This window comes from Mus musculus, chromosome 3 (assembly GCF_000001635.26).
Source record: "Mus musculus strain C57BL/6J chromosome 3, GRCm38.p6 C57BL/6J".
NCBI classification, from domain to species: domain Eukaryota; kingdom Metazoa; phylum Chordata; class Mammalia; order Rodentia; family Muridae; genus Mus; species Mus musculus.
The window spans coordinates 62,338,315-62,365,489 of NC_000069.6; the positions used below are offsets into that span (position 1 = coordinate 62,338,315).

A 27,175-nucleotide genomic window follows, 5' to 3' on the forward strand; every position below is an offset into this window, starting at 1 on the left:
AATCTCTAATAAGGATTTGGAATTTACTTCTTGTTCGATATTTTATTCTACATACAGATTTTCAATTTATATTGTACACAACTACACACTAATAAATATTTTGTATTTTGTTTACTTTTACTGTGTGACTTTCAAACATACAGGGCACAAAGATTAGGACATTAGGACATGTAGAGTCATAGTCCACCTGGCCTCTCAGTCTCCTCTGAGTGCATACAAGCAAATCTGTCTGTAGTCCACACATTATTGCAAGCAGATGAGTGAGAGCCCGGAGTGAGGTTCAGTTTGACGCCCACAAGTGGCCCAGTGAAGTGTCGCAGCAGCACCAAGCTCCGAAGTGTTTCACCCTTCCAACCTTCCCCTCCAGGTCTAGGGATGATCAAGAAGCCCTTTCTCTGCTCTCACGACCATTCCCACGCAGTGTTCAGATCTGCGACCGCGCCCTCCAGCTGGCCCGTAGGGCGGCCGCCCGCGCTCCTGCATTCTTGCACTCAGGGTCTGGACAGGCAGCTCAGGTGTGCGCGTCCCGTTTACAATCACTGAGCGCACTCCGGGAAGGCAGGGGCGGGAACTCCTGGGCGCCTCGGTGCGAGCTTCCCCGGCGTGCTGGGGCGGGGCGTAGCGCGGGGGCGGGGCCGGCGCCGCGGGCCTCTGCTGTCCCAGGCTGAGCGGTTGTCTCCGCGCTTTAGTAAGGACCCAGGCCACCCTCGGGGACAGGGAGTACTCCTTGGTCTGTGCCCCGGAAGGGTGAGCGCGCTGGAGACCGCATACCGGGGACCGGGTGGACTGGCGCGGGGCGGGCGGCTAGATGGAGACGCGGGGGAGCGTCCCACGGCGAGCTGTCCCAGCCAGCTGAACTCTTTCCAAGGGTCCTGCGGTGGCGGCGAGCTCTCTAGGTGCCGGCGGGCTTGGGGGGCGGGAAGGACGCAGAGGAGACGGGATTCATCTGATCAACTGCGGCTCGGATCTCAGTCCTCGGTCGGGAAGCTTGGCGGGAGACGCTGTGCCCGAGAAAGGGCGGGTAAGTGCGGCGCTGCCGAGTCCCGCGCGACACCCGTGTGACCGCCGGGCTGGAACCCGGTTAGGCTCCCAGACAAGACTAGTTGTCCGGAGGCAAAGTTCCTTTCTCTTAGGCAACCTGAGCAGCTTTCCTCCTCTCGGGGCTGGCTCAAAGGCCCCGCTATGGACGGCGAAAGCGAGGTGGATTTTTCCAGCAACGGCGTCACCCCTTTGTGGCGGAGACGGTCCACCCCTCCGCTCCAGTTGCTCAGCCGGAGCAAGCCGCGGCCACAGTCGTACCAGAGCCCCAGCGGGCTGCTGATCACCGACTTCCCTGTGGAGGAGCTGGCTGCCCTTCCCACGCCGCAGACTCCGGTCCGCGTACCCGCCGACCCGGACGACAGGACGGTGTCCAGGAGCCCCCAGCTTCTGAGCGCGCATCGGAGGCCGGTGACCAATGGTCGCACGGTGTCCCCGGACTACAGAGCTGCTTCTCCTCGACTCCGACGGCCCAAGTCACCCCTGGTTTCTTACGCGGCGTCGGGCGGCTCCCCGAAGTCCACTTCTAATGGCACCGTGGCCTCGCCCGCGGCGCTGTTGTCGCGCGCCTCCCGGACTCCGGACACCCCGGCCTCTTGCGCCACCGATGAGGACTGCACCGGGGTGACTGCCAGTAAGGTATCTTCGCCCATTGCCAATGGCCTTGCCCATAAAACCGACTCATCTGGCCCAGTATCACAAACTGGTCAGCCAGCTGGGGACTTGGAGCTGGCCCCCTCGAGACTCTCTCCTGCTCTCCCACACAAGTCTTCAGAACAAAAACTGCCACTCCAAAGGCTGCCCTCCCAAGGGAATGAGCTCCCAAACCCTTCCGTGGTTTTGAGTACCAACAGCCCGGCGGCCCTCAAGATGGGAAAGCAGCAGATTATCCCAAAAAGCCTTGCCTCTGAAATTAAACTGAGTAAATCCAATAGTCAGAACGTGGAGTCCCATAGGAGGCTTCTCAAGGTGCGCAGCATGGTGGAGGGACTGGGAGCACCCTTGGGCCACGAAGGGGAGGAAGGCGAAGTCGACAACGACATGGACAGTCCCGGCTCCCTTCGGCGAGGCTTGAGGTCCACGTCTTACAGAAGGGCAGTGGTCAGCGGCTTTGATTTTGACAGTCCCACCAGCTCAAAGAAGAAGAACAGAATGTCCCAGCCTGTCCTGAAGGCCGTAATGGAAGACAAGGAGAAGTTCTCTAGCCTGGGAAGGATAAAGGTAGGACTGGGCAGGCTCACATGCCATTCATTAAATCCAGTGTGAACGTGTTGGGAAAGAATTGAATGCTCATGGCACATGAATTTAATTCATCTACCCAAATCATGGAACAGTGCATTGCTTTCTATTTATTTGAGTCACCATGTCCCATGTTTGTGTTTTATTATTATTAATCAATGAATGTTTTTGACAAACTAATAGCTTAGAACTTGTGTGAGGGTGTGAGGTATTGTGCCCTGATATGGGCCTAGCAGTTGTCCTTACTCAATATTCTTGTTTTCTACCGTTGATCTAAAGGAAAAGGGACAATCAGAGTGGAATGTTTTGGAGTAGATCTAAGCAATAGAGCAGTCACATTCCCCCCCACTTTTTTTTCCTTGATTAATCAGACGACTGGAATCAGTCTATAGAAATGTCACACATGCAATACACAAGCAAGCCTGTTTTATTTTAGACATACAGTCTTAAAGGAAAGACATTACATAACACTTTTATGTGCCCCTCCCCCCAGCTGTCAGGGAGAGTCAGTCACCAGGAGAGTGAATCACAGTGAAATGAGTGGGACCACTGGTCATTTGAGGATTCTTTCTCTAGTTTAACGGGGACACTCTACACTTTATTTTATTGTTGTGGTTAACTGCCATGGGGATTCTTGGCCATGTGCTTTTGGAAGTCTGAGGGAAATAGCAGAAAGGGGCTTTTGACTTAAAATAGCTGTACTTACTTGGCTTATTCACACACATTTTCTCTCCATTTTGTTTTTCTCTTAGAAAAAAATACTGAAAGGACAAGGAACATTTGATGGGGAAGGTAAGCATTTAATTTTCCAGACTTTTATTGCAGCTTCAATATGGTACATCAATTATAAGTTGAAACCTAACTGCAGTAACAAGGATACTTGGGATGAAAAAAAAAACAAGGATGCCCAACTTTATCTTGGATTATCCAGCACAGAGCTGTGTTCACCCAGCTAACCTTGTTTATCCATGGGGGCATGTTTATAAGCTGCTAACCTTTTTCAGTTTACATCTAGAGAGATTTCATTTCTTTAGCCTGACTCCCTCCCCACCTGTTTCACAATGTGGGTGTGGAGCAAGCTCTAGCTCCTCTCTCAGGCTCTTTGAGACTGAAGCTTGGATCCTGTGGTATTTCCTTTGGCCACTTTTTTTTTTCTTTCTTAATATTCTTTTTGCAGTATTTCCACATTTGAGTTTCATTTCTGACTTCCTGTTTTCCTGCTAATAAGCTTCACCTTTGGGGGAAAGGCAGGTATTCTGGAGGAATAAAAAAAAAAAAAAAACATAATCTTAGGAATTTTTATCCTGTGTATTATTTGTTGTTGAGAATTTCAAAAACAAAAGCAGCTTCAGCCAGGTGTTCACATGCTAATCAGATTAGTGGGCTCTGTAAATAGATAGGTCAAGGGGCCAACTGGGGGGTGGAGGGAGCAGAGCGACCGGTCCCAGCTGCAGCCCGGAAACTCCTGGGGACTTGAGTAGACTTACTTTCTTCATTGCTTTGAAATGCTGAGAGTTTCCATCCTTTAATGAATAATGAAGGAAAGTACACCCTTCCATAAGAAAAGCTAATAGAAAATCATGCAGATGTAAAATACACAATTTGGATGACTGTAAAATAGTTCCTGCGTAACTACAAATGAGCTATTTATCAAGTCGTTGTAGAAAGTAATTGTCAGTTGGAGAAGAAACCCAGATATGGTATTTTTGACTAGTTGGGATAAATTCATCTCTTTGATTCTATAACTGGGGAAATCAAAAGCTCTGAGAATTTTAGTAACTTGTCCCCCCTGGACACCTGTGGCAACACAAGCTTAGGGACATAGAACTGCTGCTTTTCATTCTTTGCTCTTTCCTGAACCTTTGTATGAATGTGAGGTCAACAACCTTCAGATTTATATTTCCTTCAGAGTAGTGATTCTCAACCTGTCTAATGCTGCCCTTTAACACAGTTGTGGTGACCTCCAACCAAATTATTTCATTGCTACTTTGTAACTGTGATTTTGCTACTGCTATGAATCATACTGTAAATATCTGGTATACAGGATATCTGATATACAATGCCTGTGAAAGATCCTTCACTCCCAAAGGAGACAAAGGGACATGACCCACACTGGGTGAGAACCATTGTTTCAGAGGATGGTCTTTTTTGCATCTGGGAACTTCAGCTGGGTTTTGTTTATGCCTTAAAGGCTTGAACATTTTGAGTGTTTTAAAGTCAGAACAGTTGTGTGTCATCTTTTTGTGTCAAGAGTTGTTTCTGAGTATCTTGTTTATTCTTACGCACGATGGTGGAGACATCCATTTTTACATATACATAAGTGAAGAATTCAGGATTCTTAACTGGTAATGGCCTACAAGAGTGCATGTTTAAAAGCAGTGTGGTGCCAGGTTCTGGATGGTTTTAATCATCAGTTGAGTGACAGGGATGCATCCTTAAGCCCTGTCCCAGGTGAGACAAACGAGAGCCCATTCTTTGTGGGAATGACTGGGAAAGAGTGTCAATGATGTTATACATATGCTGTGTTCCTCCCCGAGAAAATACTTTGAAACTTCCCAGAAACTGAGTTTGAGTTCCTTATTTCCATATGTAGAGTAATCACAGAATAGTAAAGTCATGCATACATTCTAATGCTACCGTAGACACAGTACACACAGAGCTATCTGTGGTTGCCAAGAGAAAATGCTGAGGCAGGAAAGCATTTTTAACAAGCCAAGTCCTACACCAAACTCAGAATCTTCTGTACCTATGCCACAATTGCTTCTGATGTTCCTATCTCCTGCTTTCTGTCTGTACAACTGGAGGGTTTTGAAAGCTTACCCTACTTCTCTCTATTCCCACATCCAGTCTGTTGACAGTCCATGCTAGGTGGGGAAGCTCAGGTCTCTCTTACCTTACTTACATTGACTACTCCGTTGGCATCCATTGGCGTCCTAATTAGTCCCCTGGGCAGCTAGTGCTTGGCTAGCCCATTGAAGTAACTCTGTTTCTGGTGGATCCCCTTGCACTGAGGATAAAAGACAATTACTAAAGTGGAAAAGAAACCGAGTCCTTTTCAACTCAGGAGAAAATCCAATTGTGTAACATGGGTTATTTAGATTCGGCTCATTTCTGTAAGCGTATTTTACATTGTTTAACCACCGCACACACCTGCCATACAACCACCAAGACGTTTATTAGTGCTTCTAAGGCTTATGTTTCCTCTTGTTTTTGAGTTTGTCCATCTGCCTTTTCCTTGAGCGCTGTTGTTTCTCTACATTCAGAGCTTGGGTTTTCCTCATTGGTGACTCTCCTTCCTGTAGGCCATATCACACTTTGCTGGCAGTTCTGTCAGAGCATATTTTACAAACATACATGACTTATCTTTTGTCAGTGTGAATTTATGTTAGATCATGTGCCTTCAGCCCTTCAATAACTTGTAATTCCACCTGGAGTAAAAATCAGGGTCCCTTCAGTGATCCGACATGATCTGCCCTGTACTCACTCCCCTGCCTCATCATCTATGAGTTTGGTCTGCTCCTGGTCCTCCTACCACACTGGCTTTGCTGCTGCTTGCCCATACACACTAGGTAGACTCTTGCCCCAGGGCATTTGGACTTCGGTTTACTCTCATGAAATATTCTTTCCTGGTCTGGGGAGATAGCTCAGCAGATAAAGTGCTTGGAACACAAACATGGGGTTCTGAGTTTGTATTACCTAAGCCCACATAAAGCCAGATGTGGTAGAGCTCATGTGTAGCCCCCACCCCCCCGCCCCCCAACACACACACGGCTCTTTCCCTAATTGTACAGATGCTTGCCTTCTTATTTCTTATGTCTTGCCTTAAGAGTCACTCCTGTGAAACCTTTGTAAACCACTCTACTTAAAATGAACTTACTTTCTTCCCAGAATTTCTTACCCCTTCCTGTCATTTGTTTTTGTCCATGACAACATAGCCATATTTGCAATAGTATGAAAGTTAGTTGTTTATTTCAGTTCTCTTTAATTTTATGTCTGCTTCATGGACATTGAGACTTCTCGTCTTTTTTGTCCATTGTCTTCCCAGTTGCTTGGCAGTTGCTGGCGTCAAGTAGACATTTCCTAAATGTCAGTTGGATGAATAAATGCATGAGTATGAAATTCATTTTCTTACTGACTTATTGGTTCATGAGGGGATAAGAAGTTTCTTTTCCCTTTTAGTGTTAGAAAATAAGTTATGATGGACAGTGAATGTTTGCTAAATAGGTAAGCGAAAGAACACTGATAGACTAAAGAAAACCTAAATATGGATTTACTTTAGTCTAAATTACAATGGACTGAGACTATCTTTCATGGGTACTTGACAAAGACATTGAGGTTTTGCTTTAGTTGGAATGTCATAAATTCTTTGATGACAAAATATACTTGTCTCTTCTTTTCAGATATTAATTAAACCTGCACTAAACATTGTATAAAACATAGAGAGTTTTGTTTGTTTTGTTTTTGTTTTGTTGTTTTTGTTTTTGTTTTTTTTTTAGAGCAAGTAGCATAGCTATTAGGGGCAATTAGTGACCTATCTGACTTGCTTTCTTGAAGAAAATGCAGTCCTGTATCAAAACTACAAAGAAAAGGCCCTTGATATCGACTCTGATGAGGAACCAGAGGCCAAGGAGCAGAAGGCAGAGGAGAGAATTGTGATTCACCACAAGCCCCTGCGCTCCACGTGGAGCCAGCTCTCCGCGGTGAGTGTTTGTATTCTTCTTCTCTGTCTGCGAGAGGAAAAGGCCAGTTTGTGGAAACCAGGCATGAATGTGGACGTTAGCTTTTCCTGCCAATGATCCTGTAATTCTAAGACGAAAAGGCTCTTTGGATGTAAAATGTTTCTGGAAACTCTGCAAACACTAGTAAGAACACGGAGCTTGACAGTTCTGATCAGGAAAAGCAGGCTTGGTAAAGTGACATGACATGCTTTGAGAGTGGTACACTGTACACTCAGTAGGTTCTCAGCATCTTCCATTTTCTTTTCTATACAGTGTAAGTGTAGTGATAATATATTCCAAATTCTTTCATAGTTGGCTACATATATATGTGTGTATATATATATATATGTGTGTGTGTATATATATATATATATAGATAGATGTGTATATGCATATAAACCTGTTACATGGGTATATATGAATATTTGTGCACTTATATATAATGGGGGAGTCAATTACAGTTATTTCTTAATGCATTTTATTTCATATAGCCATATTGATATTTCCTTGAAGTTACCTAGTGAATATTTCTTCTCTGTGTATCTTCTGTATATATGGCCCTAATGCTTTTGTAATAATGTATAATTTTGTCTTTCTGGATCAAACATATTTGGTTTTTAGCTGTAGTCAGCCTTCCAGCCTTATAGAATGCCAAGTGTTGCTTTGTTGTCTAGATGGAGTTTAAATATCGAATTTCTGACTTTTTGATATGTTAGCAAGTTAAAAAGCGTTCTGGTGGCTAGGCATGGGTGGGGGAAAAAAAAAAAAACAACCAAAAACGCATCTGAGTAAGTTAGTAACTCTGAGAGGCTCAGGCACTACTAGACCCAGAGTCAGCTTCCTCCTACGCCATGCTAAGTGTTCAGTCATGATTCTCATGGGCTTTGGAAATCCACTAGCATAGGAAACAGTTGCTAAGCACCCAGAATCTTAGAAATGCTATGCTAAAGGCAGGGGGAGAACTTTTAGTTCTGACTCTATGTCTCCTTCTCTAACCTATATGTAATTTCAAAGTCTAGGATCAAGTCCCTACTCCCCATCTCCCTCCCATCTCCTAATACATACATACATACATATATATATATATATATATACGCACATACATACATATATATACATACATACACACACATACATACATATATATATATATATATATATATATATACATACACACTTACACACACACATATATGTGTGTATATATGTATGTATATATTTTTGCATATATAGTCTACGTAACATTGGCATTTGCTACATAAATCAGGCTATCCTCTCTCCACCTGCCTCTGCCTCTCCAGTGGTGGGATTAAAGGTGTGTGTCACCCCCACCTGGCTAGCTGCATCTCCCACTCTTGTTCTGTAACAAATCTCTTCCTTTCTGGTATTTCCAAGCTGTGATGCCTATGGATTTATGCCCCACATTACAGTGCTAATAGCAACAGGGCAGGAAGTGTCAATCAGTAATACTGATGGGTGTGGGTGACAGGGAGAAGTGAGGGCTGTGATTGGCAGGTCTTTTGTAAATTGAACAGCTACTCCTTAGCTCATTGTTGTCTGGTCCTCCAAACAGAAATCCTGACTTCAGAGAGCATTATCAGAATTGAAGTTTTAGGAAAATGTTATGTGAAGCCACCAAAATATCCTGATTATCTGGATGTTGTTAGTCTTGGCCTCTCCACTAACAGTGTGCAGCTTCTATGACATTCATAGGCTTGATATTTCTCTCTCTCTCTCTTTCTCAAATGGGGCTAGATGCTAAAATGTCTCCAGAAAGTTGATTTATTAATAGTCTTAGACTCTTAATATGACAGTGTGATGCTATGTATATATCAAAACAGATACCTGGATGTGGAAGCAAATTCAGTTCATTTCTTAGAGGACCTTGGAGAAAAGACCTGCTTTTGAATCTCCCCCAGTGACATCAGCTTAAGTTCTAAGCTTAAGCCCTGGGGTTGGTTTCGAACTCTCAGCAGAAATGTGGACTCCTGTGTCACAGTTTGATCCAGCTATGCATCATGAGGCTGCTGACCTCCTGGTGTGTGGCTTTCAATGAGATGAACAAACACAGATACAGTTAAATAGTACTGCGCATCCTTTAGTACAGTTTTACCAGAGTTCATACTTTTACTTGGCCAGGAGAAAATGTGCCGGTATGCCCTTAACTTACATTGCATACATTATCTTTTAGAGGGTTCCTGGGCGTCTCATGCGTATTTATTATTGTCTTGCTTGGCTGCTCTCTGATCGATGACTTTTGCCACCTATACAGCTGCTTAGGTATGAGTCTGCATTTTCTTTGCGTCTTTTATATTTTCTTTAAGCTCACATTTAACTTTAACATATTATAAAGTGCTATTACTGTATAGAACAGTTAACGCACACACACACACACACACACACACACACACACACACAAGAAGATGCTTGTAATGGTAATATATCTCTATGCTCCCACCAGCTATAAGGAACCAGGGAACCAAGGTTAACATATTAACCTATATTCTTCAGCTTCTGCTTTGTTTTTGTTTTGGGGCAGTTCAGTTCAGCAGCCCCAGCTCCCCTGCATTGTCTTCCTGCCTCCCGAGGGAATCACTGTATGGAGGGTCTTTGCCCTTGCCATATGGTTTTTTTTTCTTTTTTTTCTAAAATACTTGTTAAAATATAGTCTTGCCATTTAGCCCAGGCTGTCCTCCACTTCTCTGGCCTTAGTCTTTGGAAAGCTGTGATTACAAGTGCCTGCCTACATCATGCTTACCCAAGATTGGAATTCTATGTAGAACAAAGATGAAACTGGCTCTGGAGCTCAGCAGAGGTGATACCTTAATACCAAAGGGCAGCTACTAGAAGCTATCTATTAATAAATGCACAGGTTGCAGTCGGCACCACAAGTAGAGGAGGCTTCATGAGGAAGTAACACTATCAGGGTAAGTGGTCCTGGTCACTCCTTATCTGTCTGCCCTCACAGCCTGATGCTTTCTTAGAGTGGAAGCAACACTGAAGGCAGTTCTCTGAAGACTTCTGTTATTGAGACCGGTTTTGGTATCTTGCTACGCTTAACTTTTAATGGGTTAGATTAGTGGAGGAGCCCTCACCTGGCATCCGTGCCTGGGTCACGTTTATGCAGCATCTTCGTTGTGTGTGGCTTTGATTCCCATAAGAAAGTAAGACAGGCAGTTTTCTAGTAGTCATTAGGTGTCAGTTTGGCATACATTTAACTTTTTACTTAAAAGGCCTCTGTGTGAGTGCACATGCACCTTGGCCACTGTTAAACATTTATTTTCTAAAAGTCTCTTATCTCTGTTGCAAACACCTGCCTGTGTTCTCGTATGATGCAATTTTCTTATCTGTTGACCGTAAGAAGCACGCAGTATGCCAAAGTCTCTTTTGATGTGCAGCAATTTGCAGTAATTTATGGCTGTTATATAAGCTCTTTAAGCCTTCGTTCTGTAGTGTAATTTATCTGAGTGTGTTTATTCATATGACTAATGCCTTTGATTTCATTGGATAATGCCAGGTAGGAAAGTGCTCAGCTGCACAGGTGGCAGGTGGTCCTCATTTGCCGGGATGTGACATATTGAACTGTGGCCTTAAAATCATTTAGGGACAAAGGAGAAACAGATCTACCTGTGCAAGAGAGGTGTTAATTGGTTCCTTATTGGAATGAGCATTTAGATTGCACGGACTTCAGATGAACTGGTGGGTATGTGCATTTCTCAGTGATGTCTCAGCCCACAAGCTCTCCCTGGAGAAGTGGGATGTTCTGTTGTAATCCAGAATGCAGCTGCAGTCTTTCCTCTCCTAGGAAGGGACAGGCTCTGTCCTTGTTCACTTGACTGTTGTCATATCTGTTCTTCCCTTCAGGAATTTTGGTACCCAGGTTTTAGTTGCTTAAATGTGGAGGGGACTTTAAGTTTTGAGCTTGTGAAGTTGTTTTAGCCTCAAGAGATGATTGATTATCTGGAATGGTGCCCAGAATCAGGGAACCTGCTGCACACAGGTGAATGGCTCAGTGAGTCACCAAAATCGGCAGCATGAATCCGAGCCAGCGGTTGTTGGGTCTCTGGGAAAAGCTGTGGGTTTAAAGGAAAATATTGATTGTGTTAGTAAGGGTTAGAACACTGGGTACTTGTTACACTCAGTGCCCGGTGCTCTGCCAGTCGAGTCCTGGCTGGAACGTGAGCTCCGCTTTCCTCCAAAAATTTGTCATTACTGGAATCACAGGAGTATTCTGCTCTTCTGCAAGGACTTTAGCTTTTCAGCATTAGCCCTCTCCCCAGGCACATGCTGGGGACGCTCAAAAAGTGACTGTGAAACCAGTGTTTATTCAGTTACATTCAGTGACAGCACCAATGGAACACTTGCCAGCCGCACCCTGACCGCATGGCAGAGGGGGGTGTTTGTATAATTTTTGCTACCTTGAATGCCAGATACCTTTGAGAAGGGTAGGGTGTTCAGGCTCCAGAGGCAGGAGCTGGATAATGCTGGCATACTTCCCACACCTAATATAGTCATCTTCTCATGGACTCTCCTGCACTTGCTGGCAAATGGCTCTATTAGGCATCTGGCATCCGTGCTTATAGAGTCCAAACTCTCCAGTCAAGGATTGGTTTTTATATTTTCCTCAAAGTATGTTGGCTATGTTTTTAGTGGCTAATGGTGTGATGTAGGACCTTATATTCTCTGCTTTTGGGCATGTGCACTCACCTTTTGGAGGCTTTTTGGAACTTGCACAAATGAGAAAGGGAAAGCGAGATGTTCATGAGAATAATTTTGTTGGCTTAAAGTTAAAGCGTATCTCTTGAGTTTTAGCAGTATAATCTGATGGGACCTATGCTTTGGGGATTTAAACCTTATATATTTCAGAAGATAATGTTTTTGTTTAAAACCAGAGATTAATAAATGTAAAGAAACATGAACGTCATTTCTTTTTGCAGAAATGCTTAATACATTTAAAAGCCAAATAAAACTTCCATTTTTGTCTTTAAATTTATTACTTGCCCACACTTGTTGCTTAAAATAGTAACATCTGAAGTCCAGTAACTTTTCATTAATAGTTTTGTAAGACAGCAATCTGATAAAGTTAATTTTTTTTACCTTAGTAATTAATACTGTCTGTTGTATCTTTTGAACTTAACCACCCCCTCTTCTTCCTCCTCCTCTTTCTCTCCTTCCTCCTTCTCCTCCTTTTCCTCCTCCTCTACCTCCTCTTCTTCTTCTTCCTCCTCCTCTGCCTCCTCCTCTTCCTCTTCCTCCTCCTCCTCTTCCTCCTCCTATTCTTCCTCCTCCTCCTCTTCTTTTACCTCCAAGTTAGGGTTTCTCTGTGTAGTTCTGGCTGTCCTGGAACTCACTCCAGACCAGGCTGGCCTTGAACACACAAAATTTCCTGCCTCTGCCTCTCAAGTGCTGGGAGTAAATGTGTGCACCACTACTGCCCAGCTTTGAGCTTGATTTTCCATTACACTCATTTGCTCAGTGCCCACATGCATGGACCCATATCCATGCAGTGGTACATAGTGGGGGTCAGAGCACAACTTTTTGGAGTTGGTACTCTCAGGTCCCAGGGATCAGACTTATGTCAGCAAGACCTGTAACCTCCTGAGCTCTAGCCTGTCCTCTTTTATGTTTAAAATATAGTCATTCTTCACTTTTGGCATTTTTTACCCCTTGTAATTATTATATAGTCATCTTGGGTGCCAGTGCACATGGTCATGTTGGACAGTAGGACCCGTTGGCATAGTCTTAGCATTTCTCTGTGATTGTATTGAGGCATTCTCTTAGCATTTTTGAAAGTTAACTTTAACTTACATAAATAATTTGTAACATGGTCCCCATGCTGAAAAGAATCTGAATGTTCAAATAAAACTGAAGCCTTTTTCAATCTTATCTAACCCTAGTTTTCTTTCCTTTCCCACAGATAGATTTTTCTAAGTTTGACAGCACTTTTAAAAAAATCTATATACATGCTTAAGAAAAATAGGTGATACATACTCATATAAACAATTAGTATGTAAAGTAATATTTGTCCTTTCTGTATTATATGCTCAGAAACATTTAAGATCTACACATGATCGACAGTGTTGTAATTGTTAGATTATTCTGTAGGATTTATATAAATTATTTTGACCTATTTTTTGTTTTTTTTTTGTTTGTTTGTTTGTTTTGTTTTTGAGACAGGGTTTCTCTGTGTAGCCCTGGCTGTCCTGGAACTCACTCTGTAGACCAGGCTGGCCTTGAATTCAGAAGTCCGCTTGCCTCTGCTTCCCAAGTGCTGGGATTAAAGGTGTGCACCACCACTGCCCTGTTTGACCTATTCTTCTTATTGGCACATACTCATTGTATGTAGAGCTGGACTTCATAAAAATGTTTTCTTTGCAGTAGTTCATGTACTTGACTTTATTTCCCCCATAACTTCCCTTTTATCTTTCTTCTTTATCTGTCTTCCTTCTCCCAGCCTTCCTTCTATTATAGCATAAATGTATATACTGTGTATATACAAATGATTTTATGTGTCTATATATAAAATCTAGGATTCAGAAATGAATAGACAAATATTTGTCTTTCTGAGTCTAACTCACTGTGCTTGATACAATAATCTCAAGCTGCCTCTGTTTTCTAGTAAATGATATAATTTCATTAGTCTTTATGGCTGAATAAAACTCCACTGTCTATGTTGTGTGTGTGTAACCTTTTTACATTTGTATGTATAAACAATGTTTTTATCCATCCACCTGTTGATGAACACATAGGCTGATTCCATTACTTATCTATTGTGAATAGTGCCACAATAAGCATAAATTCGTCAGTCTCTGGCTTACTGACTTAGGGTTTAGCTGGGTCATACTTTCAGGTTTATATGGGGCTCCATACTCATTTCCATAGTAGCAGTCTAACTGACATTCCTGTTAACGGTGATCCCTTGCCTCTGACCTCTGACCTCTGACCAGCTGTTATCTTCTCTTTGTAATTTCGGTTTTGTATTCCTTGGTGGCTAAGGGTGTGGCATGTGCTTTCCTGTGTTTACTGACTATCTTTTGAGAACTGTCTGGTCATTGCGTTAGCTCATTTATTGATTAGGTTACTAGGTTTTATTTTATTTTATTTTTGTTGTTGTTTTTGGGTTTTTTGTTTTGTTTTTTTTGTTGTTTTGTTTTTTGGTTTTTTGTTTTTGTTTTTTTTTTCATTTTATTGAGACAGGGTTTCTCTGTGTAGCCGTGGCAACTCACTCTGGAACTCACTCATCCTGGAACTCACTCTGTAGACCAAGCTGGCCTCAAACTCAGAAATTCTCCTGCCTCTGCCTCCTAAGTTCTGGGATTTAAGGCGTGTGCCACCACTGCCCAGCTTAGATTTTATTTTGATAATTAGTTCTTAAAAAATTCTTTATACACTCTAAGTAGTAGTCTATTAGATATATGCTGACAAAGATTTTCTCCCATTTTATAATCTGTCATTCACTCCACTGTTTCCTTTGATGTATAGAAGGTTTTTGATTTTATGGATTTCTATGTGCCAAATTTTACATTATTTTGAAGTTATTGGAGTTCTTTTCAGAAAGTCTGTGCCTACGCCTGTACTCTGAGGTGCTGTCCTCTAACAGTTTTCAGGCCTTAGATTAATGTCTTTGGTCCATTTTGAGTTGATTCATTTGAGCTGTGCAGGATGAGAGACTGAGGTTCAGGTTCGTTCTTCCTGTGTTTCCCCAGCAGCCTGTGCTCAGAGTCTTTATCAGAAGTCACGTGGCTATAGTTACACAGGTTCATTTCTGGCCCCTCCCATTCTGCCATATTGCATCACACCACACTGTGTTCTGCCCTTGTGTCTTTTTATGTCAGTGCCATACTGTTATGTTACTATAGCTCTGTAATATAGCTTGAAAACAGCTCTTGTGATAATGCCGACATTATTCTTTTTAGCCAAGGTTGCTTACCTATTGGAATCTTTTGTGCATAGGTGTGAATTTTAAGGAAATTTTTTTTTCTTCTATTTCTGTGAAGAATGTCATTGGAATTTTGATGATGATTGCATTGACTCTGTATATTGCTTCTGGGAATATAGCCATTTTCTTTACATTTACTGTATATATCTACTTAGGTCCCCCCCCCCCCCAGTTTCAGTTTTTTGTTGTTGTTGTTGATTTTTAGTAATATCCAAATTTGAGGACTATTTTACTGTATGTACCTCTTTATATATTGTGTACAATTTGGATGTTGTCCACAATCATCTTTAAAGGGTGTTCTTGTGCTAAAGAGATGGCTCAGTGGGTAAAGGTACTTGCCTAGGAACATGAATTTGATCCCTGACACCTACGTACTGGAAGGAGAAAACTGACCTATACACACACAAACACACACACACACACACACACACACACACACACGTGCGCGCATGTACATACATAAGTGTGATAACACATTTAAAGCTTTACTTTGGGTCAGGAGATGTAGTTCCTGGTGGAATCTTTAATAAATATGAATGAGGCTCTGATTTCAATGTCTATATGATCAAGAAAAATGTTTGTCTGTTTGTTTATCTAGATTGTAGTCACAATGAACTTTATAGTCTGTGTGAACAAATGCAGAGAAATGGAGAACTAAATTCTGTTTGGATCTGATTTGTTATGGTCTGAGTGGTAGACATATCAGTATTCACATTGTGGATTCTTCTGAAGGAAAAGTAGGGTTTGGAAAGGTAGGGTGGTGAGTGTGTACATGTGGTTGTCCCGTAGGGAAGTGTAGGAACTAGGCCACAGTCAGGTGTTCCCAGAAAGTGGGGAGAGGTGAGCATCGGTCATTTAATTTAGATAGAGTGAGTGAAAAAGGAGATGCCTCTGTCTAAAACCAGCTCCTGGAATCCTGAGGAGGAGGATAATATTCTGCTGAGTTAAAACACCAGCATGGGACACTGATAGAAGACAACTTCGAGTGTCAGAGCTGTATCATGGTCTACTCTACTAGTCCCTGTGCTGAGCAGTGAGAAAGATCAAGAATACCTCGCTTATATTTATTTTTATTTATTTATTTATTTATTTATTTAGTTTTTTAGAGACAGGGTTTCTCTGTATAGCCCTGGCTATCCTGGAACTCACTCTGTAGACCAGGCTGGCCTTGAACTCAGAAATCTGCCTGCCTCTGCCTCCCAAGTTCTTGGATTAAAGGCGTGCGCCACCACTGCCCGGCTATACCTCATTTTTATGTCTTTGCCAATACCATAGAGCAGACACTAAATGCCAAGCGTTCTCATTAAGTAATATAAAGTTTCCACTCTGGTCAAGCTGTGAGGGAGATGTTAGAGTGCTGTGGAAGAGGATTGTCTGAGAAATGTGCTCAGTGGAGAGAAGGTGTCCTGTTCCCTGAAGAGACAGAGAGCATGCATTCTGATTGGCTGGGCAAAATTGACAAAGCAGGATGGAAGATGGAGGAATCTGAGGTAGACAGAGTAATAAGTTATGCATAAGTGCTTGAGGGGCCCTAGATAAGCGAGATAGAGGTATGTCTTGCACAGCTGGGCTTCGGGATCCTCTTTGTTAGGCCCTCCCACCCTTTGATCTCATCGAGGCCTAGGCTCAGTCCTTGACCATCTATACTCACCTGCACTTGCTTGGTAATCTTGTCACTTTTATGACTTTGAGTATATACTAGTTGCTGGTGAGTTCTTGCTGTGAAATCAAATGTAAGTGTACCAGGAGTGGCTTTCAGGGAGGTGGATGAGACACATGCAAGAGCAAGAGTAGCATCTGTGGAAAATGTAGCCTTAAATAAAAAATAAAACAAACAAACAAACAAACAAAAAACAAGCCTGATTTCCTTTGAGGAGTTCTGAATTTCGGCAAAGAACAGTGGCACAGTGCAGAGCCCTGCCATGTGGATTTCATTTATTAAAGTGTTTTATTTGCTCTCCTGACCTTAAAGTATCCTCTCTGTCTTCTCTTGCACTCAAGTCATGTGCTGTGTCTTAGAGCAGATGAAACTGATAGTTGGTCTCCATGATGTTTACAGGGCATCGTGGCCACCAGAATTGACTGTTAATCTTTGCATGGAGAGGTAGTTGTCAAAATTAATGTTACTCAGAGGTTTTTTGTTTTTGTTTTTCTTAATTTACCCAGAATATTTACAGTCTGATCTCCAGATGATCAGCCTGTATTCGGTCTTCAAATTATTAGGGCATTCGTTATCTGCATGCGAGGAGGAAGTACAGAGTCAGCAAACAGCTGCAGGAGAGAATCGTCAGTAAGAGACAAGTGTAGATTGATTCTCCCTTTGATGTGAGAAGTTAACTCTGCCACCTGAGCAAACTGTAGTGACTTCAAAACAGCAGTTTCTTCATTTGATGGTGAGAGATCCCACTTTTGGTCATCAGCTCACAGAGCAATAGGGAGGCCTGGAGACACAGAGACACATGCATCCTGTCTCAACGTGAGCAGCAGTTCAATAGCTGGTTGTCAAGAGAGCTTGGGGCCCTCCATGGATCATCAAAATCATGACTAATTTACATGTAGTTGAACTCCTGACCAGAGCACTGATGTGCCAGGAACTGTACTTGGTCGTTTTACAGTGTATGTAGCCCTTGGGAGAATATCATAAAAATGAGGCAGTTTCGACTCTGTTAAATATGTCTGTCTGACTCTTTGCTGCTTCAGACTCTTGAGATGGCCTGGAACACGGCCTCCCATAATGGGCGTATGTGCCCAGTCACTGGAAAAGAGGTCCAGCATTTTCTGCTAGTGTTCTGCAGTGAAATGACTTGGGGGTCTGTCTGCTGGCTCCCTTCGATTCCCATAACTTGGCTTCTTTCCCATTTTCAGTATGCCTCCCTTCCCTGCCAAGCTCCTACAGACTCAGAGTTTCTGTGGTCCTGTAACTTTGTCTTGGGGTTGCCTAACGTGGCCTACTCTCCTGTTCCTGTCAGCTTCCAGATGTAACTCACCAGGCTGGTTTCTTGAGGAAGAGGGTTATACAGGCTACTCTACTTTCTCCTACTTTACAGGTCACTTAAACATGGAGTCCTCGCCAGGTGCCTGACTCGCTCTATTCTAAGTAGCTTCAGGCTCCACTGTGATGTGTTATGATATGAAGTGTGGCCACAAACCTCTTCAGGTGGTGTTTTTCTCCTTTTCTTTCCCTTCCTCTCTCCTTATGCTGGATAGCTTGTTGTCAACTTGACACAGCCTAGAGTTATCTGAAAGGAGGGAGCCTCAATTGAGAAAAATGCCTCCATAAGATCCAGCTATAAGACATTTTCTTAATTAGTGATTGATGTTGATAGGGCCATGCTCACTGTGGGTTGTGTCATCCCCAGGGTGGTCCTGGGTTTTATAGGAAAACAGGCTAAGCAAGCCATGGGAGTAAGCCAGTAAACAGCACTTCTCTATGGTCTCTGCATCAGCTCCTGGAGGCAGGATCCTGCCCCTCTTAAAGTTCCTGCCCCTTTTTTAGTTCTTGACCTAACTTTCTTCAATGATGAGCTACAATGTGGAAAACATTTTCCTCCAGGAGTTGTTTTGGTCATGGTATTTCATTGCAGCAGTTATAACTAAGACACTTCCCTCTTGTCTATTCTCTCCCACATCTATGCTCCCCTGACGCACCCTGTATTAGTCAGGGTTCTCTAGAGTCACAGAACTTATGGATAGTCTCTAGATAATAAAGGAATTTATTGATGACTTACAGTCGGCAGCTCAATTCCCAACAATCGTTCAGTCACAGCTGTGAATGGAAGTCCAAGGATCTAGCAGTTACTCAGTCTCACGCAGCAAGCAGGCGAAGGAGCAGGAGCAAGAGCTAGACTCCCTTCTTCCAATGTCCTTATATTGTCTCCAGCAGAAGGTGTAGCCCAGATTAAAGGTGTGTTCCACCACACCTTTAATCCCAGATGAAAGGCGTAGCCCAGATTAAAGGTGTGTTCCTTAAACTCGGAGATTCAATCTTCTGGAATCCATAGCCAATATGGCTCAAGATCTTCAAACCAAGATCCAGATAAGGATCTCCAAGCCTCCAGATAAGGGTCACTGGTGAGCCTTCCAATTCCGGATTGTAGTTCATTCCAAATATTGTCAAGTTGACAACCAGGAATAGCCACTACAATCCACCCCTTGTCAACTTGACACAAATAATATCTCATGTTCACATGAAACAATAACAAGGTTGTAAATACGCCTAACATGATATAACTATCCCTCGTACAATCGCAAACGCATTAGTAAATTTACAATGGGCATTCATATTACTTTATAATCCTCGTTTCTGCAACTGGTTACGTGGCCTTAATTGGTATTTATAACTACCTTCCTCTACTACCCATTCTGTATTTCCTTCTCCTTCAGCCAGCACCTCAGCAGGTCTTGGCTCTTTTCCTGGAGGATTGACCCATACCTTCATTCCTGATGGATCTGCGTTCTTTGTCATCCTGCTTGGATTAGGCTGTTGTAGTTTCCCATTGACTTTAATCACAGGACATGGTAGTACTAAGAGGCGCCCTAAGGGATCTCCTACACTCCAGACATAATCTTGCTTACCACCATTGTGAAGAGGTAATCCAATTTCTCCATGGTAATCTGGATCTATCACCCCTCCTAACACTGTTATTCCTTTTTTAGCCTGTTGGTTTAAGGGCATTAGAAGCCCAAAATGACCAGGGGGAAGTCTGAGCTTCCAGTTCAATGGAATGTTTGTTGTAGCTCCTGGTAGGAGGACTCCCCTCTCTGGAGCCAAAACTTCTAGGCCAGCAGAACCTAGAGTTATGGGGACAGGAAGCAAAAATTTTCCTAGAGGGTCACTAGGAGTGATAGTAAGTGGAACTATTCCTTTTTCCACCCCTTGATTCCTGGACCCATGAATCCTGGCTATGGGTGAAACTGTACCATATATCGAGCGCTGATTCAAAGCATATACTGCCTTCTGAAGAACTCTGCCCCAGCCTTCCAAGCTGTTACCACCTAATTGGCGCTGTAACTGCGTCTTCAAAAGGCCATTCCATCTTTCTATCAGACCAGCTGCTTCAGGATGATGGGGAATGTGGTAAGACCAGTGAATTCCATGATCGTGGGCCCACTGTCGTACTTCTCTGGCTGTGAAGTGAGTTCCTTGGTCAGAAGCAATACTGTGTGGAATACCATGACGATAGATAAGGCATTCTGTCAGTCCGTGAATGGTGGTTTTAGCAGAGGCATTACGTGCAGGAAAGGCAAATCCATAACCAGAATAAGTATCTACTCCAGTAAGAACAAAACGCTGTCCTTTCCACGAAGGAAGTGGTCCAATGTAGTCAACCTGCCACCAGGTTGCTGGCTGGTCACCTCGAGGAATGGTGCCATATCTGGGGCTCAGTGTTGGTTTCTGCTGTTGGCAGATCTGGCAATCAGCAGCAGCTGTAGCCAGGTCAGCTTTGGTGAGTGGAAGCCCGTGTTGCTGAGCCCAAGCATAACCTCCATCTCGACCACCATGGCCACTTTGTTCATGTGCCCATTGAGCAATGACAGGGATGGCTGGGGAGAGAGGCTGACTGTCCACAGAACGGGTCATCTTATCCACTTGATTATTGAACTCCTCCTCGGCTGAAGTCACCTTTTGGTGAGCATTTACATGGGACACAAATATCTTCACATCCTTTGCCCATTTGTAGAGATCTATCCACATACTTCTTCCCCAGATGTCTTTCTCACCAATTTTCCAATTGTGATCTTTCCAAGTCCCTGACCATCCAGCCAATCCATTGGCTACAGCCCATGAGTCGGTGAATAATCGTACATCTGGCCATTTCTTCTTGCAAACAAACTGTAATACCATGTGTACTGCCCGAAGTTCTGCCCACTGTGAAGATTTCCCTTCACCTGTGTCTTTCAAGGTTGTCCCAGAAAGGGGTTGTAATGCTGCAGCTGTCCACTTCTGGGTGGTGCCTGCATAACGTGCAGAGCCATCAGTAAACCAGGCTCTAGTCTTCTCCTCTTCGGTCAGTTGATCATAGGGAACACCCCATGAGGCTATAGGCACATGTTTGGCAGCAGATGGCATTGTAACAGGAGTAGAAACCATAGGCATTTGAGCAACTTCTTCATGTAACTTGCTTGTGCCTTCAGGACCTGCTCTGGCCCGATCACGTATGTACCACTTCCATTTGATAATAGACTGCTGCTGTGCACGTCCCACTTTATGACTTGCAGGGTCTGATAGTACCCAGCTCATGATGGGTAGTTCAGGTCGCATAGTAACTTGGTGTCCTATTGTCAAACGTTCAGTTTCCACTAAGGCCCAATAGCAGGCCAAGAGCTGTTTTTCAAAGGGAGAATAGTTGTCTGCAGATGATGGTAGAGCTTTGCTCCAAAATCCCAAAGGTCTTTTCTGTGATTCACCTACAGGGGCCTGCCAGAGGCTCCAAACAGCATCTCTATCAGCCACAGACACCTCAAGTACCATCGGGTCTGCTGGGTCATATGGTCCAAGTGGTAGAGCAGCCTGCACAGCAGCCTGGACCTGTTGAAGGGCCTTCTCCTGTTCCAGGCCCCACACAAAGCTAGCAGCTTTCCGAGTCACTTGGTAAATAGGCCTAAGTAACACACCCAAGTGAGGGATGTGTTGTCTCCAGAATCCAAATAGACCCACTAAACGTTGTGCTTCTTTCTTGGTTGTAGGAGGGGCCAAGTGCAATAACTTATCTTTCACCTTAGAAGGAATATCTCTGCATGCCCCACACCATTGGACTCCTAAGAATTTCACTGAGGTAGATGGTCCTTGAATTTTGGTTGGATTTATTTCCCATCCTCTGATACGCATATGTGTTACCAATGAGTCCAAAGTGGTTGCTACTTCCTGCTCACTTGGTCCAATCAGCATAATGTCGTCAATATAGTGCACCAATGTGATATTTTGTGGAAGATCCAAACGATCAAGATCCCTTCTAACTAAATTATGACACAGGGCAGGAGAGTTAATATATCCTTGAGGCAAAACTGTGAAGGTATACTGTTGGCCTTGCCAACTGAAAGCAAATTGCTTCTGGTGGTCCTTATGGACAGGTACTGAGAAGAAGGCATTTGCCAGATCAATAGCCGCATACCAGGTGCCAGGAGATGTGTTAATTTGCTCAAGTAACGAAACTACATCTGGTACAGCAGCTGCAATTGGAGTTACCACCTGATTTAGTTTTCGATAATCAACTGTCATTCTCCATGATCCATCTGTTTTCTGCACTGGCCAGATAGGAGAGTTAAACGGAGATGTGGTGGGAACCACCACCCCTGCATCTTTCAAGTCCTTGATAGTGGCAGTAATTTCTGCAATTCCTCCAGGAATACGATACTGTTTTTGATTCACTATTTTCTTTGGCAGAGGCAACTCTAAAGGCTTCCATTTGGCCTTTCCAACCATAATAGCCCTCACTCTACAGTTCAGGGAACCAATATGAGAATTCTGCCAATTTCTGAGTATATCTATCCCAATTATACATTCTGGAACTGGGGAAATCACCACAGGATGTGTCCGGGGACCTACTGGACCTACTGTGAGTCGGACATCAGTCAAAACTCCATTAATCACCTGCCCTCCATAAGCCCCTACTTTAACTGGAGGGCCACAATGTTTCTTGGGATCCCCTGGGATCAGTGTCAACTCAGAACCAGTATCCAGCAGACCCCGAAAAGTCTGATTATTTCCTTTTCCCCAGTGTACAGTTACCCTTGTAAAAGGCCGTAGGTCCCTCTGGGGAAGAACTGGAGAAAGGGTAACAGCAAAACCTTTGAGTGTCTTATCAAGATCCTTCCTCAGCGGAACCTGGCCACCCCTTCATTCAAGGGGTTCTGGATCTGCAAACTGTCTCAAGTCTGGAAATTGATTCACTGGCCGAGATTGCTGTTTACCACGATCTAATGTAGCCTTTCTTTCATTTGGCTGTTTACCACAATCTAATGTAGCCTTTCTTTCATTTGTTTGAGAATTTTTCTGCTTATACAGATCAAACAAATATGCAGTAGGCTTCCTATGTATTTCATTCCTGGAAACACCATGATTGGTTAGCCAGTACCAAAGGTCCAACCGAGTCATGCCATTATAAATTTCACCTCTCCTGTGCTGACCATTACTGGGTATGTTATTATAAACATTCTTTTGTCTACGCTGTCCATTATAATAACTAGAATCACCTTGTCTCGGGCGATTCAATGCTGCCACCTGGCCCTTGTTACCTCGGAATCCAACTAAACCCAGTGAATTTAATTCATCTAATTGAGCAGAAGCATCTCCAATGCTAAGATCTGGCACAAGGAAAAGGGAAAGAACAAAACCCTTCAAATGTGCTGGTGCCCCTCTCACCAATTTGCGTCTTATAGAGCTGGTGAAAGGCATATCTTCTGGACCTTCCCATTGTGGACAATTATGCTTTACACAATATATCCACTCTAGCATTGCAATTTCCCTAAGTCTTAAAATCCCTTCATCAACACTAAGCCACGGAATATCAGGCATCTCCAAATCATTTCCAGTAGGCCATCTTTTGATAAACACCTCAGCCAACCATTCAAACAAACTTTTGACACCTTTTTTAACTATGCGAGCTTCCGTATTAAACCTAGAATCTCTACTCAGAGGACCCATGTCAATAAACTCAGCCTGCTCTAGTTTTATGTTCCTTCCACCCTTATCCCACACCCTTAAAATCCATTCCCACACATATTCACCAGGTTTCTGCTTGAATGAATTAGCAAACTCATTAAGCTCCTTAGTAGTGTAGCGAATTTCCTCATGGACTACACTTTCTACCTCCCCTCTAGGAGCCTGTTTTGCTTTGAGTCTGGTTACAGGTCTAGAAGAAACTATTGGTGGGCCTCGAGAAACATCAGTAGTGAAAGTCATTGCTGGTTTATCAGACTCTGCAAAATTAATTTCCTCATGTGGCGAAGGCATTATTTCAAGGGGTGGGGCTGAGGGTACTACTTCCTCAGGTGGGGCAAACCCTTGAGAATCTGAAGATTCAAAATTCTCAGCTTCAACATGGTCTTCCCACACATCCCCGTCCCATGTTGTAGGATCCCATTCTTTGCCAATTAGAGCCCTTACTTTAACTGTCGACACACTCTGAGGCTGAGACTTGAATTTTCGCTGTAGTTCAGCCAACCTTACAATGAGAGTTTCTGTTTGATTTTCTGCAACTTGAGCTCTATTGCTACAAGAGAGAAGATTCTCCTCAAGGACACACTTAGCAACTTTTAGATCGTTTACTTGTGTCTGGAGCCTTTCGATTTTATCACACAACTCCTTCCTTTCATTCATCATTCTTTCCACAGATACTAAGAGCAGCCAGCCAGTAAAATCATTTTTCGATTTTTTCCCCATCTTGTAGAAAGCTTTGTGCACTGAATCACCTAATTCATTAAGAAAATCAAGGGCATTAGCTTCTTTAAGTTCGGAATATAGTTTCAACCATGGGTCTTCAAAATTCTCTGAGCTCCCAGGAGGGAGAGAATCTGGAGAGGTTTCAATAGTTGAAAGTGCTGGTGGATCAACAAGCCAATTCCAGAATTTTAAAAGATTCATCCTTGTACTTCTGTTACTCTAGAACCACTCCTGGTACCAACTTCTGTATTAGTCAGGGTTCTCTAGAGTCACAGAACTTATGGATAGTCTCTAGATAATAAAGGAATTTATTGATGACTTACAGTCGGCAGCTCAATTCCCAACAATCGTTCAGTCACAGCTGTGAATGGAAGTCCAAGGATCTAGCAGTTACTCAGTCTCACGCAGCAAGCAGGCGAAGGAGCAGGAGCAAGAGCTAGACTCCCTTCTTCCAATGTCCTTATATTGTCTCCAGCAGAAGGTGTAGCCCAGATTAAAGGTGTGTTCCACCACACCTTTAATCCCAGATGAAAGGCGTAGCCCAGATTAAAGGTGTGTTCCTTAAACTCGGAGATTCAATCTTCTGGAATCCATAGCCAATATGGCTCAAGATCTTCAAACCAAGATCCAGATAAGGATCTCCAAGCCTCCAGATAAGGGTCACTGGTGAGCCTTCCAATTCCGGATTGTAGTTCATTCCAAATATTGTCAAGTTGACAACCAGGAATAGCCACTACACACCCCACTCCCCCCCACCCCACCTTTTTCCTTCCCAGACTCTGTGCTTGTAGACTAACTTTTCTTATAGAGGTCCATTGCAACTATGGTCTGTATCAGTGTGGCAGAATAAAAATTTCTCTCTCTCTCTCTCTTTCTCTATGTGTGTGTATGTGTGTTTAATAAAATCACTACATTCACTTCAAAGTTGTAATGTCTGGGAAGAATGCTAGTATTGATAACCTACATTTGTTTGCTACTGCAATGTAGTGGATGGGACAGATCAAACAATCCTGAAACCAGCTTATACTCTAGGGATTTAGAGAACAGTTTAGACTATGCAAGGTCTAAGCAATATTTTCAGAAGAACAGAGAAAAAAGAGTGAACTTGACTGACACAGAAATCATACACAGTGGGAAAGATTAGAATTCTATCCATAGGATGTCAATAGATCAGACAGGACAGAGAGTCACAGAAGTTTCAGTGAAGCCAATACGTGTATAAAGTGTGTCAGCAAAGTTTCTTCATAGGTGTAGTGGCTATTCCTGGTTGTCAACTTGACAATATTTGGAATGAACTACAATTCGGAATTGGAAGGCTCACCAGTGACCCTTATCTGGAGGCTTGGAGATCCTTATCTGGATCTTGGTTTGAAGATCTTGAGCCATAGTGGCTATGGATTCCAGAAGATTGAATCTCCGAGTTAAGGAACACACCTTTAATCTGGGCTATGCCTTTCATCTGGGATTAAAGGTGTGGTGGAACACACCTTTAATCTGGGCTACACCTTTTGCTGGAGACAATATAAGGACATTGGAAGAAGGGAGTCTAGCTCTTGCTCTTGCTCTTGCTCCTTCGCCTGCTTGCTGCGTGAGACTGAGTAACTGCTAGATCCTTGGACTTCCATTCACAGCTGCGACTGAACCATTGTTGGGAATTGGGCTGCCGACTGTAAGTCATCAATAAATTCCTTTACTATTTAGAAATTATCCATAAGTTCTGTGACTCTAGAGAACCCTGACTAATACAGAAGTTGGTACCAGGAGTGGTTCTAGAGTAACAGAAGTACCAGGATGAATCTTTTAAAATTCTGGAATTGGCTTGTTGATCCACCAGCACTTTCAAATATTGAAACCTCTCCAGATTCTCTCCCTCCTGGGAGCTCAGAGAATTTTGAAGACCCATGGTTGAAACTATATTCCGAACTTAAAGAAGCTAATGCCCTTGATTTTCTTAATGAATTAGGTGATTCAGTGCACAAAGCTTTCTACAAGATGGGGAAAAAATCGAAAAATGATTTTACTGGCTGGCTGCTCTTAGTATCTGTGGAAAAAATGATGAATGAAAGGAAGGAGTTGTGTGATAAAATCGAAAGGCTCCAGACACAAGTAAACGATCTAAAAGTTGCTAAGTGTGTCCTTGAGGAGAATCTTCTCTCTTGTAGCAATAGAGCTCAAGTTGCAGAAAATCAAACAGAAACTCTCATTGTAAGGTTGGCTGAACTACAGAGAAAATTCAAGTCTCAGCCTCAGAGTGTGTCGACAGTTAAAGTAAGGGCTCTAATTGGCAAAGAATGGGATCCTACAACATGGGATGGGGATGTGTGGGAAGACCATGTTGAAGCTGAGAATTTTGAATCCTCAGATTCTCAAGGGTTTGCCCCACCTGAGGAAGTAGTACCCTCAGCCCCACCTCTTGAAATAATGCCTTCCCCACATGAGGAAATTAATTTTGCAGAGTCTGCTCACGGCCCACCAATAGTTTCTTCTAGACCTGTAACCAGACTCAAAGCAAAACAGGCTCCTAGAGGGGAGGTAGAAAGTATAGTCCATGAGGAAATTCGCTACACTACTAAGGAGCTTAATGAGTTTGCTAATTCATTCAAGCAGAAACCTGGTGAATATGTGTGGGAATGGATTTTAAGGGTGTGGGATAAGGGTGGAAGGAACATAAAACTAGAGCAGGCTGAGTTTATTGACATGGGTCCTCTGAGTAGAGATTCTAGGTTTAATACGGAAGCTCGCATAGTTAAAAAAGGTGTCAAAAGTTTGTTTGAATGGTTGGCTGAGGTGTTTATCAAAAGATGGCCTACTGGAAATGACTTGGAGATGCCTGATATTCCGTGGCTTAGTGTTGATGAA

The 27,175-nt window shown here is 43.2% G+C and overlaps 1 protein-coding gene and 1 long non-coding RNA gene across 5 annotated transcripts in view; one reads left to right on the top strand and one right to left on the bottom strand.

Moving 5' to 3' along the window:
* Nucleotides 1-462: 462 nt before the first annotated feature.
* The window catches only part of Arhgef26 (Rho guanine nucleotide exchange factor (GEF) 26), a 123,445-nt gene continuing 96,732 nt past the window's right edge, over nt 463-27,175 (top strand). The window contains exons 1-3 of the mRNA NM_001081295.1: nt 463-2,259; nt 3,030-3,069; nt 6,832-6,977. Of these exons, the coding sequence (NP_001074764.1) occupies nt 1,183-2,259; nt 3,030-3,069; nt 6,832-6,977 (1,263 nt within the window). The 5' untranslated portion in view covers nt 463-1,182. The remainder of the gene's footprint in view (nt 2,260-3,029; nt 3,070-6,831; nt 6,978-27,175) is intronic.
* Nucleotides 2,704-10,233, bottom strand: Gm33923. 4 transcript variants are annotated; one of them, XR_003954490.1, is made up of 4 exons: nt 10,091-10,233; nt 5,428-5,604; nt 5,171-5,284; nt 2,704-3,533 (listed from the first exon to the last, which is right to left on the bottom strand). It is a non-coding gene; the product is annotated as a predicted gene, 33923 (long non-coding RNA). The 4 variants fall into 4 exon arrangements; XR_003954491.1 differs by lacking the exon at nt 5,428-5,604 and having other exon boundaries at nt 5,180-5,284; XR_375701.3 differs by lacking the exon at nt 5,428-5,604.